The sequence below is a fragment of the Penicillium malachiteum genome (assembly GCF_028827825.1).
Source record: "Penicillium malachiteum strain IBT 17515 chromosome Unknown utg000005l:1.0-9002435.0:326005.0-9005861.0, whole genome shotgun sequence".
NCBI lineage: Eukaryota > Fungi > Ascomycota > Eurotiomycetes > Eurotiales > Aspergillaceae > Penicillium > Penicillium malachiteum.
The window spans coordinates 2,352,882-2,371,705 of NW_026643099.1; the positions used below are offsets into that span (position 1 = coordinate 2,352,882).

Below are 18,824 nucleotides of genomic sequence, written 5' to 3' on the forward strand. Positions count from 1 at the left end.
GCGCCAGGCGTTGTTGTTTTGGGAAAAATCAAATGTTTACGCCCGGTTCTTTGGCTTAGACAGCAAATTCAGACGACTCAGACTCAGCATACCGCGCTTCTTGGCACTTGCATCGGTAGGAGTGGCCATCCGACTAGAGACAGAACGAACAGGAGTCTTGATGGGTCGAGATTTGACCGGGCTTGGAGTAGGCGGATTTTCCTTAAGTCTCTTGGCGTTGCGCTCATCGGACCGGGACTCAACAGGCGGGACATTTTCAGTATTTTCAGCACTTGGAGCTTCATCATCGTCCATATCGTCCCGACGTCTCTTCTTATTGCTGATTCCGTGGGAAATTCCGTGGGTCACCACAGGAAGCTCAGGATAGGCGGTTTCAGAATTGCATGCTGCGGACTTGCGGACATGACGAATAGTGGGAGACTGAGTTGGAGTGGTGCAGTCTTCCTCATCGATGGTAGCTTTAGCCTCTGGTGTGAGGGCAGGGAGGGTTGGATAGACAATGTCGGAGAGATTGGAGCGAGATGGTGTAGTTGGAATCTTGGATCGGGAAGGGGAGGCCTCGGTTAATTGATGACGAGATTTAACGCTGGGAGTGAATTCAACATGTTTCTTCGGCGAGGGTGTCGGAGCAGACTCAGCCACATCAGTCTTTCCGAAGAGCAAATCAGGATTGAAGTCGGGAGCAGCTACGTGAGTCCCGGCAGCAATTTTGGCTGGGTCGCGGGAGAACAATGGCTGACGTTTGCGGAGGATAGACTTGAGGTTGGCCATAGCAGGGATTTTGGTCTTGAACCGCGGGTTGAACTCAGTTCGAGGAGTTCGTGGAGACGCCAGAGCGTGGGTAGAGGGAGAGCGCGCCAAAGAGGGAATCAGAGATGTTTTAGGAGCCTTAAGGCTGAGGGTAGCAGAGGTGGTGCGCGCCATGGAAGCTCGCGTGGGTGTCATCAGAGAGCTTCGGATTGCGGAGCGAGGCCGGGCGCGAGGGCCAGCAGGTTTGGGAGTAGCATGCTCCGGCTTCTTAGCTTCGTGATTGTCAGGCTCGGTGATTGTGACGTCGCTTGCTGAGCTACGCTTGACACGCTTGTTGGTGGTAGTAGGCGTAGTAACGGCTGATCGTTTGGCAGAAGGGGATCGTGATGGGGATGTATTTTGAGGCTCTGGTTCGTCCAGCTGAGCCTTGGACTTGGTACGCTTCAGTGACTTTGTCTCAGGCTGGAAGCGACCCGGAGCAGCCCTAAAGGAGGAAGCGTGACCAGCAATTGAATCCATTTTCTTAAATTCGGCCATATGCACCTCACTGAACCGTCCAGCCTGGCCTCGAGGCTTTGCGATCTTTCGTTCTCCGCGAGTCTCAATGCTCTCCTTTTCCTTGGGGGGGATTCTCCAATGCCATTTTGGCTCTAGCTTGCTTGGCATCTTCACGAACTCTGTCCATCAGTTGCTTCGCTTCATCACTGAGCTGAGACTCTTGTGCAAACTTGAACTCGTATCCAGGTGTACCGAATTGGGTGGGCGCAGGAGAAGGCTTAGACTTGGAGGGTGTGTTTTCAGCAATATTATCCTTCACAGGATTTCCGTCGGCGTCTTTCTTGATAGGATTGAACCCCAAGAGTAGACCAGAGTCGACTTTCTTGGCAGTACTCTGGTGTGCTTTGCTGGGGTGCATCTCTTCCAAAGATGGACGGACAGCGGTTGTGCTTTTCGGAGTTCGGGTCTCATTGTTTTTCTGATGGGAGTATGCGAATGTGGGTTTCTGAGAAGCTTTTTTGGCGACAGGGGTGCGTAAAGGCTGAATGTCATTAGACGTCTCGTCGCGTTCCTCAACAGATTCAAGACGGGTTGGTGCATCTGGCTGCGGGGTAGATTCCTGACTCTAATACAAATAACACAATGTTAGTTTGATCGCTCTCAACAAAAGTGACGTCGATGAGCCCCTCTCTTATCGGGCGTTGCTAGGACACGCACATCGGGAGATGCCGACGCCTGGGTACGCAGACGAGCGGAACGCCGGACCGCCATGGCTGGAAATTGAAGGATTAATCTTTATTCTTCTGGAAGGATTGATGCGGAAGTGGCGAGTCAAAAATTCGAGGGGAATTGTGGGATAGGGTGGAGAAGAAACGGGGAAAGAGTGAGATGATGTTAAGCCTCGGAGAGAAATTTCGAAATCGAAATGTAAACAAACGCCCTGACGCGCTTGACGTCACATGACTAAGCATATATTTCGGATTGATGGGCTTACGGATGCAAGCTACTAAAATAATTATCAAGTTTATATTATCTACCATACCCAACCCTCCTCAATAAATTCCGGTGATTTTCAAGGAATGAAATACAGTTTCAGACTAGCCATCGCCGACGCTGTGATACTCTCTTGTGTATCTTGGCGGCGGTTAACCTGCTTTAGGTGCAGATCATTGATCAACATCCGCGGTTCCCACCTCTTGAGCGCCCACTCTGGGGCGTTTGGAAATACAAGGAACTTTTTGAAACACTTTAACAGACCTGGAAAATCCTTGATATGAAAGCTGCTTATTAACTTGATCTAGATCATACTTAGGTAGATATAGTATAGGTAGGTATAGGCCTCCTTTACTACTCGGGTGCCTGTGGTTTTTCTTCTTCTTCTGCCACTGCCTCCAGGGCTGGAGGGCTGGCATAGTAAACAGAGGGGTAGGAATTGTAGGATCAATTAAGTACAACTACTATACACATGCAGCAGTCAGTTTTCCTTCTCTTCCAGGTAACCCCGTAGGTAACCCTGTAGGTACTTACATACGAAGAAGTGTAGGTCACCAGTCACCTGTATGTAGATTGATACATACTGATTGAGTACTTGAGTATGTGAGCATCGTGCCTGTCTGAGAGGATGTGAGCACACCTGGCCAAGCACTTGAGTGCTGAAGACATACCTTTCCTAATATGCTTACTACGTCACATAACTAAGCATCCATCTCGCCGCCGCCCATGGGGCCACGGGCGCCTAGAGCTAAACCAACATTGGAAGAAAGTCTAGTGGTAACAAAGTGGTCAATGTGAAGATTCACTTTGATGACTGCTCATATGACAGAGTAGGCGTGGTAATTTCCTTTTTCCTACCTACTCTTCTCAATTTCTCTTTCTATTGCCAACATAACCATCAAACATCATGTCTGGCACCGGTTTCTTTCCTCCTCCGCGTTACTCGCTGGGTGCGGTATTTAAATTCCAATATCCAACAGATAGTGAGTGGACCATTACCGCCAAGAAATCCCAGAAGAACCATCAGCTGGGTGAGAAGGATGCCCAAAATCTGGATAATTACTCATATTCGACCGCGACATTCATGGTTAAAAGCAATTTGGATGCACGAGAGGGCTTTATGCGTGTCTATGTCCAGGTTCCGCACGAGGGCCAAGAGTTTTTTCCGCGTGAAGAACGAGCCAAGCAAGCAGCAACTTCATCACATAGGGAGGTTTCGGCGATGAAAGCTTTCCACGCAAAAGAATCGACCATAACACCACAAATTTTTGGTCTTGAAGAAGCTACACAAGACGATGAAGGATTTGTTCCTGGTGGGTATGTCATTCACATGGTCACACAGCGTCTTTCAGGGACCCGACTTGCTGATGACCTTTTGGCTCCCGGGTATGGACACCTGAATACGTTCTTTCAGAAGTTTACTCGGATCCAACGAGATAAAATTCGGGTATGCTTTGATAACGAATTCCTCAAACTTTTGGCCATGGGATGGTTGCCAGATTTTGAGTGGGCTACGCATTTGATATGGAACGAAAGTTTATCAACACTGTAAGTTTCGCTATGGATATAAGGATTAAATTATAACTCACTCATATATAGACATTTTTTTGATTTCCGATGTGCCTACAATCGTAGCGAGGATTATTTGCAGCCTATAGCTCTCAAGACTACAAAATTGGATACCTGGAGCGATTGGGGTCTTGCTACCCCCCTCCCCCGCCTGCTCGGCGTGTTAACGAGGCCGATTCTTCAAAGTGGACACTTTAAGTAGGGATTAACTTACTGGAGCCGAGAGGGGTAGTAATTGGATTATGGCAACTGAAATGGTTGACCAGATAACTCTGTTCCTCCAGGAAAGTGGGGAAGCAACCTCGGGACTTCTTAGTATTGAGGATAGAAATCTATGGCTTTTATGAACGATCTTAAATGAACACCTTTCGCCTGATAAGTTTAGTCTATACCTCCAGGGCTGCCTTGTACCTAGGTACGTATCAAGGTCCCCGGGGCCACTATTGTTGCTACACAGTGACACAGCTTCCTCTAGTACTAGAGCCTGATTGTCTATCCCCTTACGTTCATAAGTAGGTACATATATGGGTACCTACCCTAGTATTTATTACTCCATGGATGGACCTACTACTAGGTAGTACTAGTAGCCTCAGGCTTCAAGTTACAAGATCCTCACTTGAGTGCTTGAATCTCTTTTATATTTACGGTAACATTGGATGAAAGCCTGAGGTACATCGTTTAGCTGATTGATATACTTGATTACTTGGAGGCTTTGATGCATGCACATGTGTATAGGCTCAAGTGCTAAGTCTAAACTTGAATTTGGCGAAGGATGTCCATTTATCCATGGATCATTTTTCGGGTGTTCATTTAACATTGCTCGCTCTTATCAAATTCACTCCATCCTTTAAATGAGCGATTGGTGAATTTGTAGGTCTAACCTAATTTCAAAATTCCTTCAGTTGCCCTTGGATCAGACGGATTCAGGCCTCATCAAGACGATTATCAATCACTGCATCTTCAATACTCGGCGGACCAACATATTTCTTCCTACCCCATACCCAATACCAACCAGTAGCTAACATGATGAATCCAACGAATACAACAGGTGCATAGTTGACTGTCTGTGCAGTAACGGGTATGTAGGAAGGCATACAGAAGAGGGGAACCGCGAGAACACTCCACGCTGTGATTTAAAACCTGTTAGTCCTGGTATGATTTGATTCAATGTGCAGAAATTCAGAGTCTGTCAACTCACCTAAAGCCACAATATTACAAAAGACACCGAATTTTCCAAGATAAAATTCCCCATTCTTGACTTGCCGGCGCCCGCCAAGGAATGAGACAGCAATTGGACAGGCATAGCTCACCGTTAAGGTGATGACACCAACACCGGAGAACGCGTTAAAGGCGGTGCTTGATCCGAAGTAGATAAGCCCGAGAACAATCTCGATCACCATACCTAACATCATGGCATTGAAAGGAATGTTGAGGGTGGGGTTTACTGTTTTCCACTTGTTGGAGTATGGGATACCTCCATCTCTGGCAAAAGCCCATACAGACCGGGATACAGCAGTGGTACACCCAATACCACAAAGCAAGGATAGCACAATAAGTGGAATCAGTAGAACGAAGGCCCCGGCTGAATTTCCGATTGCAGATTTGATGATAGTGGGCACAGGTTGGCCTGACTGAAGGGCGATGAGCTCTGCTGTATCCGGAAGCACGTAGACCAGTGGAATCAGGAATAAAAGACCGGCGAGTGTGTTGAGAATGGTTGTGCCAACGATTGCTTTCGGAACTTGTCGTGACGGTTCTTGGACTTCTTCGCACATACTATGAGTAGCATCGAATCAATCAGCATGGACTAATTTTTCAAGATTGAATTATAGCTTCTCCAAGAAAAAGGATTTGGAAGGAATAATTGACACGCACGATATAACCATTCCTGTTGATGAAGTAGTATAGGCAGCCTGTAAGAGTCCAACACAAAATGACCAACCCACTGGCCAACCTGACTGAGGCTCAAAATTTGTAAACACGTATTCTGCATCATGTCTGCCATTCTTGGCAATGACCAAGACGCAAATCACAATTGCTAAGACACCAGCGAGTGTCCAGAAGATAGCAAAAGTCTGGAAAAGTGTCAGTTAAATTACCAAGCGTTACGTTTGAGACTCGGAGGCCCTTTTGATAGACTTACATCAAGAAGGGGGAGCCACCGATTGCCAAAGGCTGAAACGGCATTGCATAAAAGTGTAATTGCGAGAAAAACAAGAAAGACCTGATAGGATTTCCCCTCAAATATCCCCACTCCTTCTGACGTCTCAAAGACATTGATGCAGGCGATCATGAATTGCGCAGATCCAAAGTTGACAGCGAGGGTGATCATGATATTACCGGCCACATATGACCAGCCACAGATCCAGGCAACAATTCTTCGATATGATGATGGTGAAAGCATAAATGTCTGATAATAAACGCCTCCAGCTGTTGGATACACCGAAGTGATCTCACCAAGAGAGACACTCACACAGAGGATAATCATGGAAACCATCAACCATCCCCAAATTATATTGACAGAGCCTCCACCGAGAAGCGGGTAAATGAATGTGGTTGATAATCCATACGGAATGGATGCGAGAACAAAGGACATAAAGGCAACTTGGAGCGTGGAACGGTTTCTGGTGAGCTCAGGCTCATATCCTAATGCTTCCAGAAGACCGTTCGCTGCTCTCATGTCAGACTGTTCAAGATCAACATCGAACTTGCCATCCTCATCATGAGAATTTTGTTTTGAGGCTGAAACCCCATGTTGAGGGGTTGTCGATGTTTTCTCCATTATCAAATAGGTCAGTAGACCATAAGACTAAAATGATGGAGACACTCTGGAGAGTATTGAATTTGGAATTTTAGAGAGGGAATAAATGAGACGTAACAGCCTTTATAAACAAATTACTGTGTGCCACTGGCCACCTGGATACCAGTAAACAGAGGCGATTGGAGGGTTTATCATGATGATTGCTGGATCTTCTCCTGTAAGACAAGATGCGACGAGTTATCTGGCTCATATCCGCTTTACTAGCGGTAATCATATTTTTCGTATTTTGAATTGGGATATTTGATTATATGATCTGCATTTGCGATGTAAAACATGGGGTAATTGTCTATCATCCTGTTTTGATTGGATTAAACATGATGACGCAGTTTAGTGCGGAGAAACTTGAACCTTGGGAGACTTTGACCATACGATATAATTTGCTGGGTATATTGATAGGATATGAACGAGTATATTCAATTGCTAAGTATAAAATGCACGGTATTTTAATGAAGGTATCTGCTTGATCCCATGGATGGAAAGAGCTTCGGAGAACAGCTTAAACATGCATGTTTTTAGATAACCTATCATCCCACATGAAACATCAATAGTATTGGATAAATCCAGGTGCATCGGAGTCCATATTATGTAGCTGATTGTACTTATTTTCATACCAGTAAAATAGCTTTCTATGGCTGATTGTCTCCGCATCTAATGCGGAGACTGTAATCCCTCCCGTGGTCATCCATACTGTATTTTGGTTGTATCATTCAAGTTGATCACGATCACGCTAATGCACAGCGGCTACGCTAGTCCAGAGGAGGATACGTCCCGGGCGAGTTTATGGATCCAGCTGCTCTCTTTAGTGTAATTAATGGGGCATTTCGGACATACTCCTATCAGTCTGAGGTGTAAATACGCTAGTAATGAATTAAAAAGTGGATTTCGAGTCCATGGGGTAATTGTTTTCCTATCAATGACATGGTTTCGGGGAACTTGGAAATTCCCCCGCACGGAATCTTTGAACCTGAAGCCTCCCGAGGTTCAGCTCTAGTAAATCCTAGGTAGTACTAAAAGTATAGACCTTAAGTCCCTACTATTGGAACTGCGAAAAGGCTCAAAGATAATGGTGGATTCCCATTACCCAACTTGAATCCGATATCAATACGGAAGTGCAGAATTAGGAGATAAGAATTGAATTATTATTACCCCATCATCGTCTCAAGATTATGCTCCAACATTATATCAAGCCAAAACTCCCCAAGACCAGCATCCGCTTTAGCCCAAGTTTCATGCACAATGCGTGACATGCGTTGCAATCGTAATTTTGGAAGAATCAAAGTGAGTTCCGATAACCAAGTGCTGACCTTTCGCCGTGCCTGAGCAATTTCAACATCTAAAGAGCTTAAACAAGCAATGGCATTCGCCGCAGGACCAAAAAGAGATTCGTTTGAAAAGACAAGATCGCTTGAGATGCAAGTAAGAACTACGGGGTGCATACATCTAGTTCCAGATGTCGGTGGAATTTGATCCAAAAGAGATACAATATGGAGTGCCAAGATTTGGCGTGCTTCCTCCACTGACGGTGGTGAAGACTTTGCTCCGAAAAGTAGTGTGAAAAGAACGGAGGGATCTTGACTACAAGCCTTTTCAGCTCGGAGTCGGTCATCAAGAATGCCTGGGTAGACATGATAGATTTGAAGTAAGGCAGTACAGCGATAGGCCTCTGCAAGAGTAATGAAATGAGATGGAGGTGTGTCAGTGTCACCAATATCAACAGGACCACAATATGATGATATTCCAGTAAACAACATCTCTTCTTCAAGTCTTTCAGCTGTTTGGTGTTGGTCAATTTCTTCGACGAGGAAGTTGAAATCGATATTGGTTACATCAAGATCTTCTCCACGGGTGCGATAGGAAATTCGTACAGCTCGAACTAACTTCGCCGTTTGGTAGAACAGACTAATTGATTTGGAGAGTGGCCCTGTCCACGGATGTGGAAGAGCTTGACCATCCACCAAATAGATTGACATCTCTGTATCGGGTCTTTCAAGAACTTTTTCTTCATTCAACAGGAGAGAATCTTCTGCCACAAATGCTGCCATCATATTCCAATACAGCAAACATTGCTGGAACAGTGGGTATTGCTTTGAGAATGTGGATTGAGGATTATGACACATTTGTTGCTGACTCACAAGATAATCCTTAGCCTCCTTGAGGTATTCAAGTCCCAAGTCAGCAGCATTATGCCATGCGGTAGTTAGCCCAATCATCAGAAGGGCGAGGAAGAACTCGTCATCATGATCATCTCGATGCAGTGAGCCTATTCGGGGATTATTCCGAAGACAGGCTATTGCTTGCTGTTGAGTTTGGATGCCAATTGCCCTCATACCTGGGAAATCATTGGCAAGAGAGGCTGCAGCCATGCTTTGAATGGCGTAGTAGATCGCCGCATTTTGACTCCAAAGACGACTGACAATAAGTCGAAATGGATTCAAAGGAGAGTCAAATGATGACCAGGCCTTGCAAACAAAGTCAAAGTAGTATTGCACTAGGATAGCTGGCATGTGAATAAGGAACGAGGGAATTGCTGTATTCGACAGTCGTCGATGGAGACTTGCCAGGCTGTCTGAATGTGATGTAGTTTTAAAAACAGTCCCGCCATGCGATCGGCTGTCTGTTATAGATTTTCCATCTATGGAGGAGTCAATTTCGGGAAGTTGATCGAGTATTGTTGAGTTTGCCTCATTCCAAAGCTCTTGTAGTAGATTGTTGTTATCGTGGCTAGCTTCGACTCCCATTTCAGTGGGATCATTTCCGAGAACAGGCAATGACTCCGATGGCTCTTCTATTGGTGGTGAAGTTTCCTCATCGAGCTCATGATCCCCATCCTGGAAAACATAGCGCCATTCCAGAGGTTTCTTCTGATAACCAGGACATATAAAGCCTTTCCTCAGACACTCCTGACAACTGGGTCTAGATTCATCACATCTTCGCTTGAGACAAGGTTAGCCATGCCGCACTGATGGGTGGACCATACGTTGTTTTCACCTCAACTTACTCGCCGTTCCTTGCATTTCTGACAACCTCCTTTCGATTTGGGCTTGCACCGGTTCGGGTTCTTCTGCCTTTTTTGTCTAGCAGTGGACTGATTTGAGGTTGCGCGTGGCATCTTTGGCTCATCCAAAAAGTGAAAAAGTGATCTGGAGACTTCCGCAATATGGGCAAGAAACACGCCTTATCATTTCTTGAAGGTCTTCAGGTGATCGGGTCGGATATCGCCTCCACCGTCTACCCCGCACATCAATTTCCGGATCGAGAGGAACTTTCAAGTGCTTTCACAAAATGTGGTCCAATGATCTCAAACAGTTATTAAAAAGAAGAAGATTGACCGCAATTCATAAAACGCCACTAGTTACTCAGAAATGACTATAATCCTTGTCGTTCTTGTACCCCCGCATGTTTGATGTCGTGGCATCATCACAACGCCGATCCCCTATCGTGTTGGAGTTCCCAATTAGGTTATGGAACCCGCCGAACAAGCTCCACCAAGCGTTGAGACTAATCCGAAGAAAGAAGATCCACATGAAGTCCCCGAACCATATCTTGAAGAATCTCTCCTGATACGTTGTGCTGGAGATGATATGAACTACTTCACTGATCTACAAGGGATCGCCGAGCAGTATACATCTAGAAGATGTTTATCCGTTGCACTGATTTTGACGGCCATTCGGGGAAATCCTAATATGCCCGTGGCAACGCCTCGCATGAATTCCAATTTGGACCTGAAAGAAAAGACCGATGCTTATCAGGAACCAATGAGATCTTGATGGCTTTTACCAAGTGGCGATAATGCCCTATCACGATACACTGCACAGTGTACAACGGAGCCTAAAGGATACCAATATTTGAAACTAAATTGAAAAGCCTCTTAGACCCCGTGATATTGTCACTTGACCTAGAATCTTTAATCGGGCACATGACCGAGGAATTCGGTTGACACACCGACTCTAAGAGGAACCATCTCGCATACGAGCGAGCACTGATCTACTTTTAGATACAATGTGGATTGATTCAAAGGGATAAAACCAAGCTTAACATATCAATAGCAAGTTATTTTGACTTATGAAGAATCTGCTCAGAACATCCCGACCAGGATTTACTTCCCAGATTTCCTCTAACTGATTCAACGCTGTGGACATGACACCCATTCCGAATATTCCCACAAGGGACTGCAAATAGGATCGAATCAGGATTTTGCAATTATCGCGAGGAGCCATGAGTCCAAAAACAAAGAGTGGCCAAGTCGCTGTGGTGGAGATGGATGAATTTGGAGGCAAGCGAGAAAGAATTGACTCAAGATCTCGAAAAGCACGCTCCACGAGTTCTTCTGTCTTATCACCCGCAAAATGGTAGTCTAAGAGCAAAAGAAGACTATGCTGGTAGAGCTCCGCGCAAAGAACTAGATCTTGTTGCGCACTACGTGGTTGCCATTGTTCGACTTGGGATCTCAAATCACGATAAGTTATGGCAAAGTATCCCTGCGGTAGGCTTGCGGTCTCGTGTGATGCAAAGTCCCACAACAAGGCCGAGACCGTCGGTATATGAAGAAAGAGTTCGTATGCACATCCACACATAGCTCCGGTACCGCGGATAACAGATCCTGGAGCATCCAATAAGCTAGATATGGAGGGCGATATTGTTCTGCCAGTCGTGAAGGTAGCAAGAGAAGCGTTGTACACAAATAAATCTGTAGTTAGTGAAACAATATTGGAACGAGGTCTACTTGAGGTAGAATGCACTAGATGGGTCATCAAATGATGTGCACCATCGAGATGTCTTTGCATTGCCTCTGAATCAATCCCTCTGGTAGCCTTAATACGAATGGGTAAGCTTCGAAGTGAGAACGATAGTGCAAAGCCTACCTCTAAAAGATAAAATATCAAGACAACTAGCAAAATGCGCCAAGCTGCATCATCGCCATTCGTGTCGCTGGATAATGTAGAGAGAGCCACTCTGAGTTGCTTCAGTGCTCGAGTATAACTTGACCATGTCAGGGTTTGTATTTCCTGACCGAGTGAAGGAAGTCGTTGCATCATATGCACGCCAGAAAGAGCCAAAATAGAGTTCATTAGAAGCTCATCATTGTGAGCTGCTGGGAGAATTGTATGTAGAAATGGATTTTGGTTATCTTGTAAACATGTCAAGCGATTGGCTGTATCCTGTAGGTAATGATCAAGAAGCGTCCACGTTTCAGGTGACGAGGCAATTGAGCCAGGAAGCGCAAAGTGATATGGAGTTGGGGGGGATGGTCCTAGCCGGCATATTGGGGTGCAGGCTACCCGATGCGAGGGCCCACTCGTTCAACTGGATTGCTGCTCGAGTGCCCAACCCCTGCAGTCGCGTTGCAAAATTTCCATCCCGTGAGCTTGACCCTGGCCAAATACAGCCAAGATTATTCCGCAAGCAGGCCGTGCATATAGGTTTCTCTTCATCGCATTTCTTTTTTCGACGTCGGCAGGACAAACACCCGGAGCGAGATCGAGCTCCCATATTGAAGGGGCTGGAGGCTGAGGTTTCATGTCATAACGTTTTCTTCTCAGGATATTCCACAGGTCTCGATGAGGAAAAATGAGCTCATTTGCAGAGAATGGGGATTCATGCGTGTATTGACTTGGGACCGTCCACGTGATCGGAAAGTCGTGTTCATCTTAGGGAGAAAAGGCCAAGCCTTCAATTACTCCACTAGGTCTGACAAAAGGGCTCTAAATGTACATTCATTCAATCATGCAGGGGGTTGCAAAGGAGAAGATGTGCCAAAGTCGGTGTGGACATGAACAGGTCGCAACATCCAAGACTAAAAACGGATACGAACTTGAAGTAAACACATGTGATCTGCCATGGTAAATTTTCGAAGAAAATGGGTTCATAGACAGTGGGGTCTGGCGGTGCAGCCTCGAAGTCCTTGAGAAAAGACAATCCAATACCTTTCCCAGTTGGGAGCACTATGCGGAGAAAAAAACAATATAGAGGTGGAAAAAGGGGAGGAGTCCCGGGAGGACAATACCCCAGCGCTCAGGTGACTAAAGTACATATACCAGTTGACTACGATGAGACCCAAACCAAAAATATAGAAATTGAAAATAAATTATAAAATTATCGAATTCATCTTGGAATAACTATGGAGCCTATTTGAAGACTAAGAATCTGGTCTAGACCCTCATTGAAATATTCGATTAGTTTAAATGATTTATCTGTTTATGAACCACCAGGCCCGATCAAGCCTCTACTGGTGTATTCCAAGGGTCATCACTTGAACATTAGAACTGCCGCAATAACTAGTATGACAAAAATCGGTCTAATAATTTCTGGACCAAAATTGATACGCCAAAAACGATTTCATTACCATTGGACCTAAGTTCTCGGGACTAAGTGCCCCGAGAAACCCCGCCGTGCGGATATCTCGATCCGAAAATGCCACGGATTTGCCGCGATTGTGTACCATGGCCATATATACGGGTTTCAAACCACCCCAGTACTGTGACTGACACAAATTGTTTTTCAAAAAATCATTTCGAGGCTGAGCCGGATAGCAAGTTTACGTGCGCTAGAGTCCATAATGCATATTTCCCGTTGCGGTATTCATGGCTTCCATGAGGTTCTCGGCATCGATGCCGATGAGATTCGTTTCTATTGGGCTATTGAGACAGATGTGAAAGGCGAAATTCAACGCGCTTATCAAATTTTACTTTCAACAGACTCTGAATCCCTGGAATCTCAAGATCCCGACAAGTCAAAGCTCGCATGGGACTCTGGTCGGATAGAAGGCAACGCTCAAAGGAACGTTTTGTGCAAATTGCCAGACGGCTTCAAATCAACCTGCAGTTATTTCTGGCGAGTGTGTGTTTGGGATAGTTCCAATAATGTACACCAAAGCTCGATTCAGCACTTTTTCACGGGATACCCACGATCTCGCCTGCTACCGCCCTACAGTATGAATCAAACATACATGCCTCATTCCAGCCTCATTTTCCGGACCTGGTTCGAAAATGAACATGATCGATGGAAGGCAGTTTGGATTGGAGATGGAGGTGACAAGCCTATTTATCTGAGAAAATCATTTCCACTCAAGCGCCGACCGACTCGCGCAATTCTCTTTGCTTCTGGATTAGGACATTTCAACATGACTGTTAACAGCCGTGCAGCTTCCAACCACCGCCTCGATCCTGGCTGGACCAATTACCACCGCAGAGTCCAATTCACATCTTATGATGTAACTGAGCATTTGAATTTGGGAGAAAATGCCCTAGGCGCTCACGTGGGCAATGGCTTTTACGCTGGAGACAAGGGAGAAGATCGCTTCTTCTGGCCCATGTATGAAGACAATACCTATGTTCGATATGGGAACGAGCTTTGCTTATTCTGTGAGCTACACCTCTTTTACAAGGATGGTACAAGTGAGACTATCATTTCGGATCCCACCTGGAGCGTCCGAAAAAGCGCGACAACGTTGGCCAACATCTATGCCTCAGAAACTCATGACCGACGACTTTATCCTCATGGGTGGGATAGCCCCGCCTTTGACAACAGCAGTTGGGCTCCAGCTAAGCCTCTCACCGGACCTAGAGGCCATCTATCTTATCAGACCCAGCCACCTGTTGTGTTGCACGAAACATTCGAGCCTGTGAGAAGATACTCTCCTAAACCAGGAGTGGTCTGCTTTGATCTTGGTCAAAATGCATCCACAATGGTCCAGATTATTGCTGAGGGTGCTTCAGGTTCCGAGATTATTGTTCGATATTCCGAGACTGTTGACGGGGAGGGTCTTGTTCTTATGCCGGATCCTCTTTTCAAGGAGTTCGAAACAGGCGTATTTTCCAGAATTTATCTTGCGGGTGACGGCAAGCCTGAAACATGGGAACCTGACTTCAGTTTCACAAGTGCACGATACATTCAGGTAGAAGGCGTTTCTCTAAACCCAGGCGAAGACCTCCCTGTTATTCATTCTGCCGTGGGGCGTCATATCTCATCGGCTGCTAGAAGACTCGGAACTATGAAGACAGATAAGGAGGATGTGAACTCTCTACTGAACGCTCTGTTTTGGACTTTCAACAGCAACCTCTTCAGCTACCACACCGACTGCCCACAAATCGAGAAATTCGGTTGGTTAGAAGTAACTCATCTTCTGGCGCCTGCAACCCAGTACATTCGTGACATGGAGTCGCTGTATACTAAGATCCTGGACGATATCCTGGACGCACAAGAGCCAAATGGCCTTGTTCCTACTATGGCTCCAGAGATTCGGTATATGTGTGGTCCCCTCCATGACACTATTACCTGGGGATGCGCTTTATGTTTTCTGCCAGATATCCTGCTAAGATATTACGGCTCCACACATTTTATTGCTAAGGCGTATCCTGCGGCTGTGAGGTATATGGAGTACATGTATACTAAAGAGCGCAAGGGAGGACTGATTGAACATGGGCTCGGTGACTGGGGCCGCGATATTGCTTTTGGAAACCATCAAGCCAACATCGAAACGGCTATCTACTATCGCTGTCTTCAATGTGTTGAAATGATGGCTCGTGAGCTTGGAAAGGTGGAAGAAGCACAAAGATTCAATCAGTGGGCGGCGAGAATCTACAATGTCTACAATCAGCACCTCCTCGTGGCGGATGATCCATCCCGTCCTTACGCCTACTACACCTCATTGGATAACTTCCCAGAGCGTGATCGAACCACCATCGCCCAGGCAATGGCCCTGCAATACGGATTGGTTCCGGATGAGCACAAGAAAGATGTCATGGCTGCATTTGTTGATGATGCCTCAGATGGAAAAATCCGCGCCGGAGAGATTGGCTTGCGGTATCTTTGGAATACGTTGGCCGATGCCAGACGTCCCGATCTTGTGCTGCAAATGGCCAGACAGGAAGAGCATCCATCCTATATGCGATTCATTCGTCGTGGAGAAACCACGATTTTGGAGTTTTGGCAGGATGAGTGCCGTAGCAAGTGTCATGACATGCTAGGAACGATATATGAATGGTTCTATTCTGCTGTTTTGGGATTGAAGCCTATCGAGAATGCCTACCGCACTTTTCAGATCGATCCTGCCTACGAAGCAGAGTTTGACTACGTCGAGGGCACTGTGGATTGCCCTTTTGGTTTGATTTCTGTCAAGTTTCAACGAGAAGGCTCCAAGATGACCTTGAACATCCAGGTTCCATTTGGGACTTCCGCGATTGTTAAGCTGCCCCAGGGTGTGACAGAGGCGCAAGTTGCCCGAGAAGGAGAAGTGGCGCAGAAGTTCTCTGGTGATAAGATTCGACTCGACCATGGTCGTTACGAGATTCAGATTTAGAATTATGTTTTAGATAGCACGAGTCTGCGCAAAATGAAGCTTTTCACTTCTTTTTCATCTAAATTGCTAAACCTATACGTATACGACCTAACAGTAGATCTGATCATGAAACATATAACGGAATTTCCGAAGAAAACAAGCTTAATCAATGTAAAACCAGTAAAATGTGATGATCAGCGATTTTCGGAAGTTCCTCACGAGTCCAGTCTTTTTTCACTTTTCTCATCCTCGGGTTATCCGGGTTGGGCTGCAGCTTTTGCGTCTACTAGTAGTACGGAGTATACCTTCGGCAATTGCGAGCTGACACTGAGCCGTGTCACGAGGTGAGCTCACAATCTTGTACATAATATTCAATACCTTACTGCCCCTGATTGGCTACTATCTTGATACTTGAAGCCGATGCCAAGTCCGGCCCCAGGTTTCCGAATCCCTCAAAAATTCGTCCTAGAGGCGACCTCGGGAGCTACCAAGTGTCGTATGCTCATCCGGGATGAGCTATACCGAGAGTCCCATTGCTCCATGATCGCTTCGGGCCCTTTGCTTCAAGTGGGAAACTCAGCTCCCTCTGCCGCAGAAATCAAGAAGAAGTCCCGAGAAGTTCGAGGTTAATGACAAGTCGGAGGACTTCTCCACTCAAATGGCACCATATGCGGGGTATCTTGAGGGCTCTTTCCCGTGGAGAGAGAGATTGCGGGTGATATAGACTGATTTGTCCAGGTGGTTCAGGCCCTGGAAGGATATGTCCTCCAGTCACGGTTCTTCAACTTGAAGCGCTTCCAACTGAAGCTTTTGCTGCCAGATGTCCAACATTTTTGAAGGCTGCAACCCATATATAGGTACAAATGTATGTGTCTACTCGTATAGAAGTCCAGAAATGATCATTAGGAAGATTATTAAGGTAAAAGTTAAATTATTTTAGCATTGATAAATGTGATTAACTGGTTTCCTCTGCCTTATTGAGCAAATGTGATTGGAAAGTTTGTACTCGGGAGAATCATCTCTCCTGACCGATGACAGACTCCTTCGAAATTGATCTCATTAGAGATCTCATGACAACATTTGAATATACTAGTCAACTCCTGCAGCACCACCTAAACCTCTCTCTCAACCTCGGGAGCTGATAGCTTGCGCTCCGTGGCATAGGCTTCCGCGGCACGTCGCTCAGCAACTGTCACATACTTCTTGAACTCCCGTGTAGGCACACGGTTCATGAACAATTCATCCAACTCCTCGTATGTTCGCATACGCGTTTCGGGCACAAGGTACCATGCGCCGGCAATAAAAAATAACATGAAGCCACCGAAAACGAAGCCGATCTTGGCTTTGAGATCGCCATATCCAGGGTTGAACATATATGGTGCAACAAATGACCACATGGTGTTGACAGCGTTAGAAACGATCAGGGAAATTGCCAATGTCTTCGTGCGCAAAGCAGAGGTAGGCACCTCTCCAGCAATGGCGTAAACGTTTGATCCCACGCCAATGTTAAAGACGAAGTTATACATAGTGTAGAAACCGACAGCGGCGGTAATTCCTATGAGTAAGTTAGTAACATTCGAATATCTTTTGTGTCAATTCTTTTATCGATTGGGAGGAACATACCAGCAGTGGTATTCACTGAGCCTGCGATACCCATACAGAGCAATAGAATGGTGAGAGAAATACAGCCTCCAAGGAACATGGGCCGTCGACCGTAGAAATCGCCAATCAGGAATGAGAGTGTAGCACCCGAAATCGAAAGAATCTGAGCGCCAATCTGGATCAGGAACGATTCTCGATCTCCAATTCCCAGGAACTGATACATCAAAGATCCATAGTTTTGCACGAATCCTAATCCCGACATTGGCTCGGCAAGGAAGACAAGGACGGCGATCATAGTTCTGCGAAGATTTGTACCACGGAAGCATTCAGCATAAGTAGCCCTCTTTTGTGTCTCTGCCTCCTCGAGAGTGAGCTTGATACGCTGAAGGTGACCCTCTGCATCGGTGGGCTTGGAGTAGAGACGGTTCAGCACCTTACGGGCCTCTTCGTCCTTATTCACTCGAACAAGATAAACCGGAGACTCAGGCATGAAAAGCTGACCGATGAATCCAATGATAGCAAAGCCCCACTGTGCACAGACGAGAGCCTTCCAAGACCAGTCATTATCCCACTGGGAGGTATAGTAAGACATGATAGCGGAGATGAAAGGCCCAATGCACTGTGATAGGTTACAAAAACCAATGACTGATGCACGGATGGCTAGTGGTGAGATATCGGATACATAGGCCGTGCAAAGGTTCAGGAACACGCCGATGGCTACAAAGTTCATCATCTTGCCACCGAAAAACATGCCAATAGATGTGGTCGCAAACTCGACTCCAACAGAGGCGATGTTGATCGCACAGCCGGCGATCAGAACTGGCTTGGTACCGAAGATGTCTGCCAAGTAGGACGAACCCCAGGCACCCAGAATGGCTGCCGCATTTCCTCCACCGCTGAGAGCTGACTGCCAAGGAGTGGCGATAAAATAGGTTCCGTCAGATTCTTGCTGTCCAAAGCGGCGCTTGAATTCGGCGATACTGATCACTGAACCGGCGGACTGATTCTCGAATCCTCGAATGATCAGGGTCCATAGCATCATGCCAATCCAGAAAAGCAGCCATGGGTCATTGTTCAATGTCTCCCAGTAGCCTCGATTATGTTCCTGTTGCTGGATGGCACGACCGTGGATCTCGTTGTTGTCGATCTCACCGGTGGCTGTTTGTCCCTCCACCCAGTGCTCGTTTTCTTCATTCTTCTTCTCCATGACGAGAGCCTGGCTTCAGTCGATGGGGTTGATGCCGAAAGTTCACGCCGGAAGGCCAGTAGGCTAATATCAAATAATAGAGTAAAGGTTTTGAAGGCTGCTTGGAG

General features: G+C 46.2%; 7 protein-coding genes across 7 annotated transcripts; 2 read left to right on the forward strand and 5 right to left on the reverse strand.

Annotated features, from left to right (window-relative positions):
• Positions 1-36: 36 nt before the first annotated feature.
• N7483_010879 (uncharacterized protein) lies at positions 37-2,019 on the reverse strand (the record flags this gene model as incomplete). The annotated part of the gene is made up of 3 exons (XM_057094306.1): positions 37-1,368; positions 1,427-1,873; positions 1,966-2,019. The coding sequence occupies 3 exons, from the start codon at positions 2,017-2,019 to the stop codon at positions 37-39; spliced, it is 1,833 nt and encodes a 610-aa protein (XP_056940277.1).
• A 1,129-nt stretch (positions 2,020-3,148) lies between these two features.
• Positions 3,149-4,012, forward strand: N7483_010880 (uncharacterized protein; the record flags this gene model as incomplete). The annotated part of the gene is made up of 2 exons (XM_057094307.1): positions 3,149-3,789; positions 3,841-4,012. 2 exons carry the CDS (start codon positions 3,149-3,151, stop codon positions 4,010-4,012), a joined length of 813 nt encoding a protein of 270 aa, XP_056940278.1.
• Positions 4,013-4,733: 721 nt separating this feature from the next.
• N7483_010881 (uncharacterized protein) lies at positions 4,734-6,592 on the reverse strand (the record flags this gene model as incomplete). Its single annotated transcript, XM_057094308.1, has 4 exons — positions 4,734-4,936; positions 5,009-5,586; positions 5,686-5,885; positions 5,954-6,592. 4 exons carry the CDS (start codon positions 6,590-6,592, stop codon positions 4,734-4,736), a joined length of 1,620 nt encoding a protein of 539 aa, XP_056940279.1.
• Positions 6,593-7,773: 1,181 nt separating this feature from the next.
• On the reverse strand, positions 7,774-9,740 carry N7483_010882 (Zn(II)2Cys6 transcription factor; the record flags this gene model as incomplete). The annotated part of the gene is made up of 2 exons (XM_057094309.1): positions 7,774-9,564; positions 9,630-9,740. The coding sequence occupies 2 exons, from the start codon at positions 9,738-9,740 to the stop codon at positions 7,774-7,776; spliced, it is 1,902 nt and encodes a 633-aa protein (XP_056940280.1).
• Positions 9,741-10,662: 922 nt separating this feature from the next.
• On the reverse strand, positions 10,663-11,700 carry N7483_010883 (uncharacterized protein; the record flags this gene model as incomplete). Its single annotated transcript, XM_057094310.1, has 1 exon — positions 10,663-11,700. The coding sequence occupies one exon, from the start codon at positions 11,698-11,700 to the stop codon at positions 10,663-10,665; it is 1,038 nt and encodes a 345-aa protein (XP_056940281.1).
• A 1,487-nt stretch (positions 11,701-13,187) lies between these two features.
• On the forward strand, positions 13,188-15,929 carry N7483_010884 (alpha-L-rhamnosidase; the record flags this gene model as incomplete). The annotated part of the gene is made up of 1 exon (XM_057094311.1): positions 13,188-15,929. One exon carries the CDS (start codon positions 13,188-13,190, stop codon positions 15,927-15,929), a length of 2,742 nt encoding a protein of 913 aa, XP_056940282.1.
• Positions 15,930-17,020: 1,091 nt separating this feature from the next.
• On the reverse strand, positions 17,021-18,717 carry N7483_010885 (general substrate transporter; the record flags this gene model as incomplete). Its single annotated transcript, XM_057094312.1, has 2 exons — positions 17,021-17,463; positions 17,532-18,717. The coding sequence occupies 2 exons, from the start codon at positions 18,715-18,717 to the stop codon at positions 17,021-17,023; spliced, it is 1,629 nt and encodes a 542-aa protein (XP_056940283.1).
• Positions 18,718-18,824: the final 107 nt, after the last annotated feature.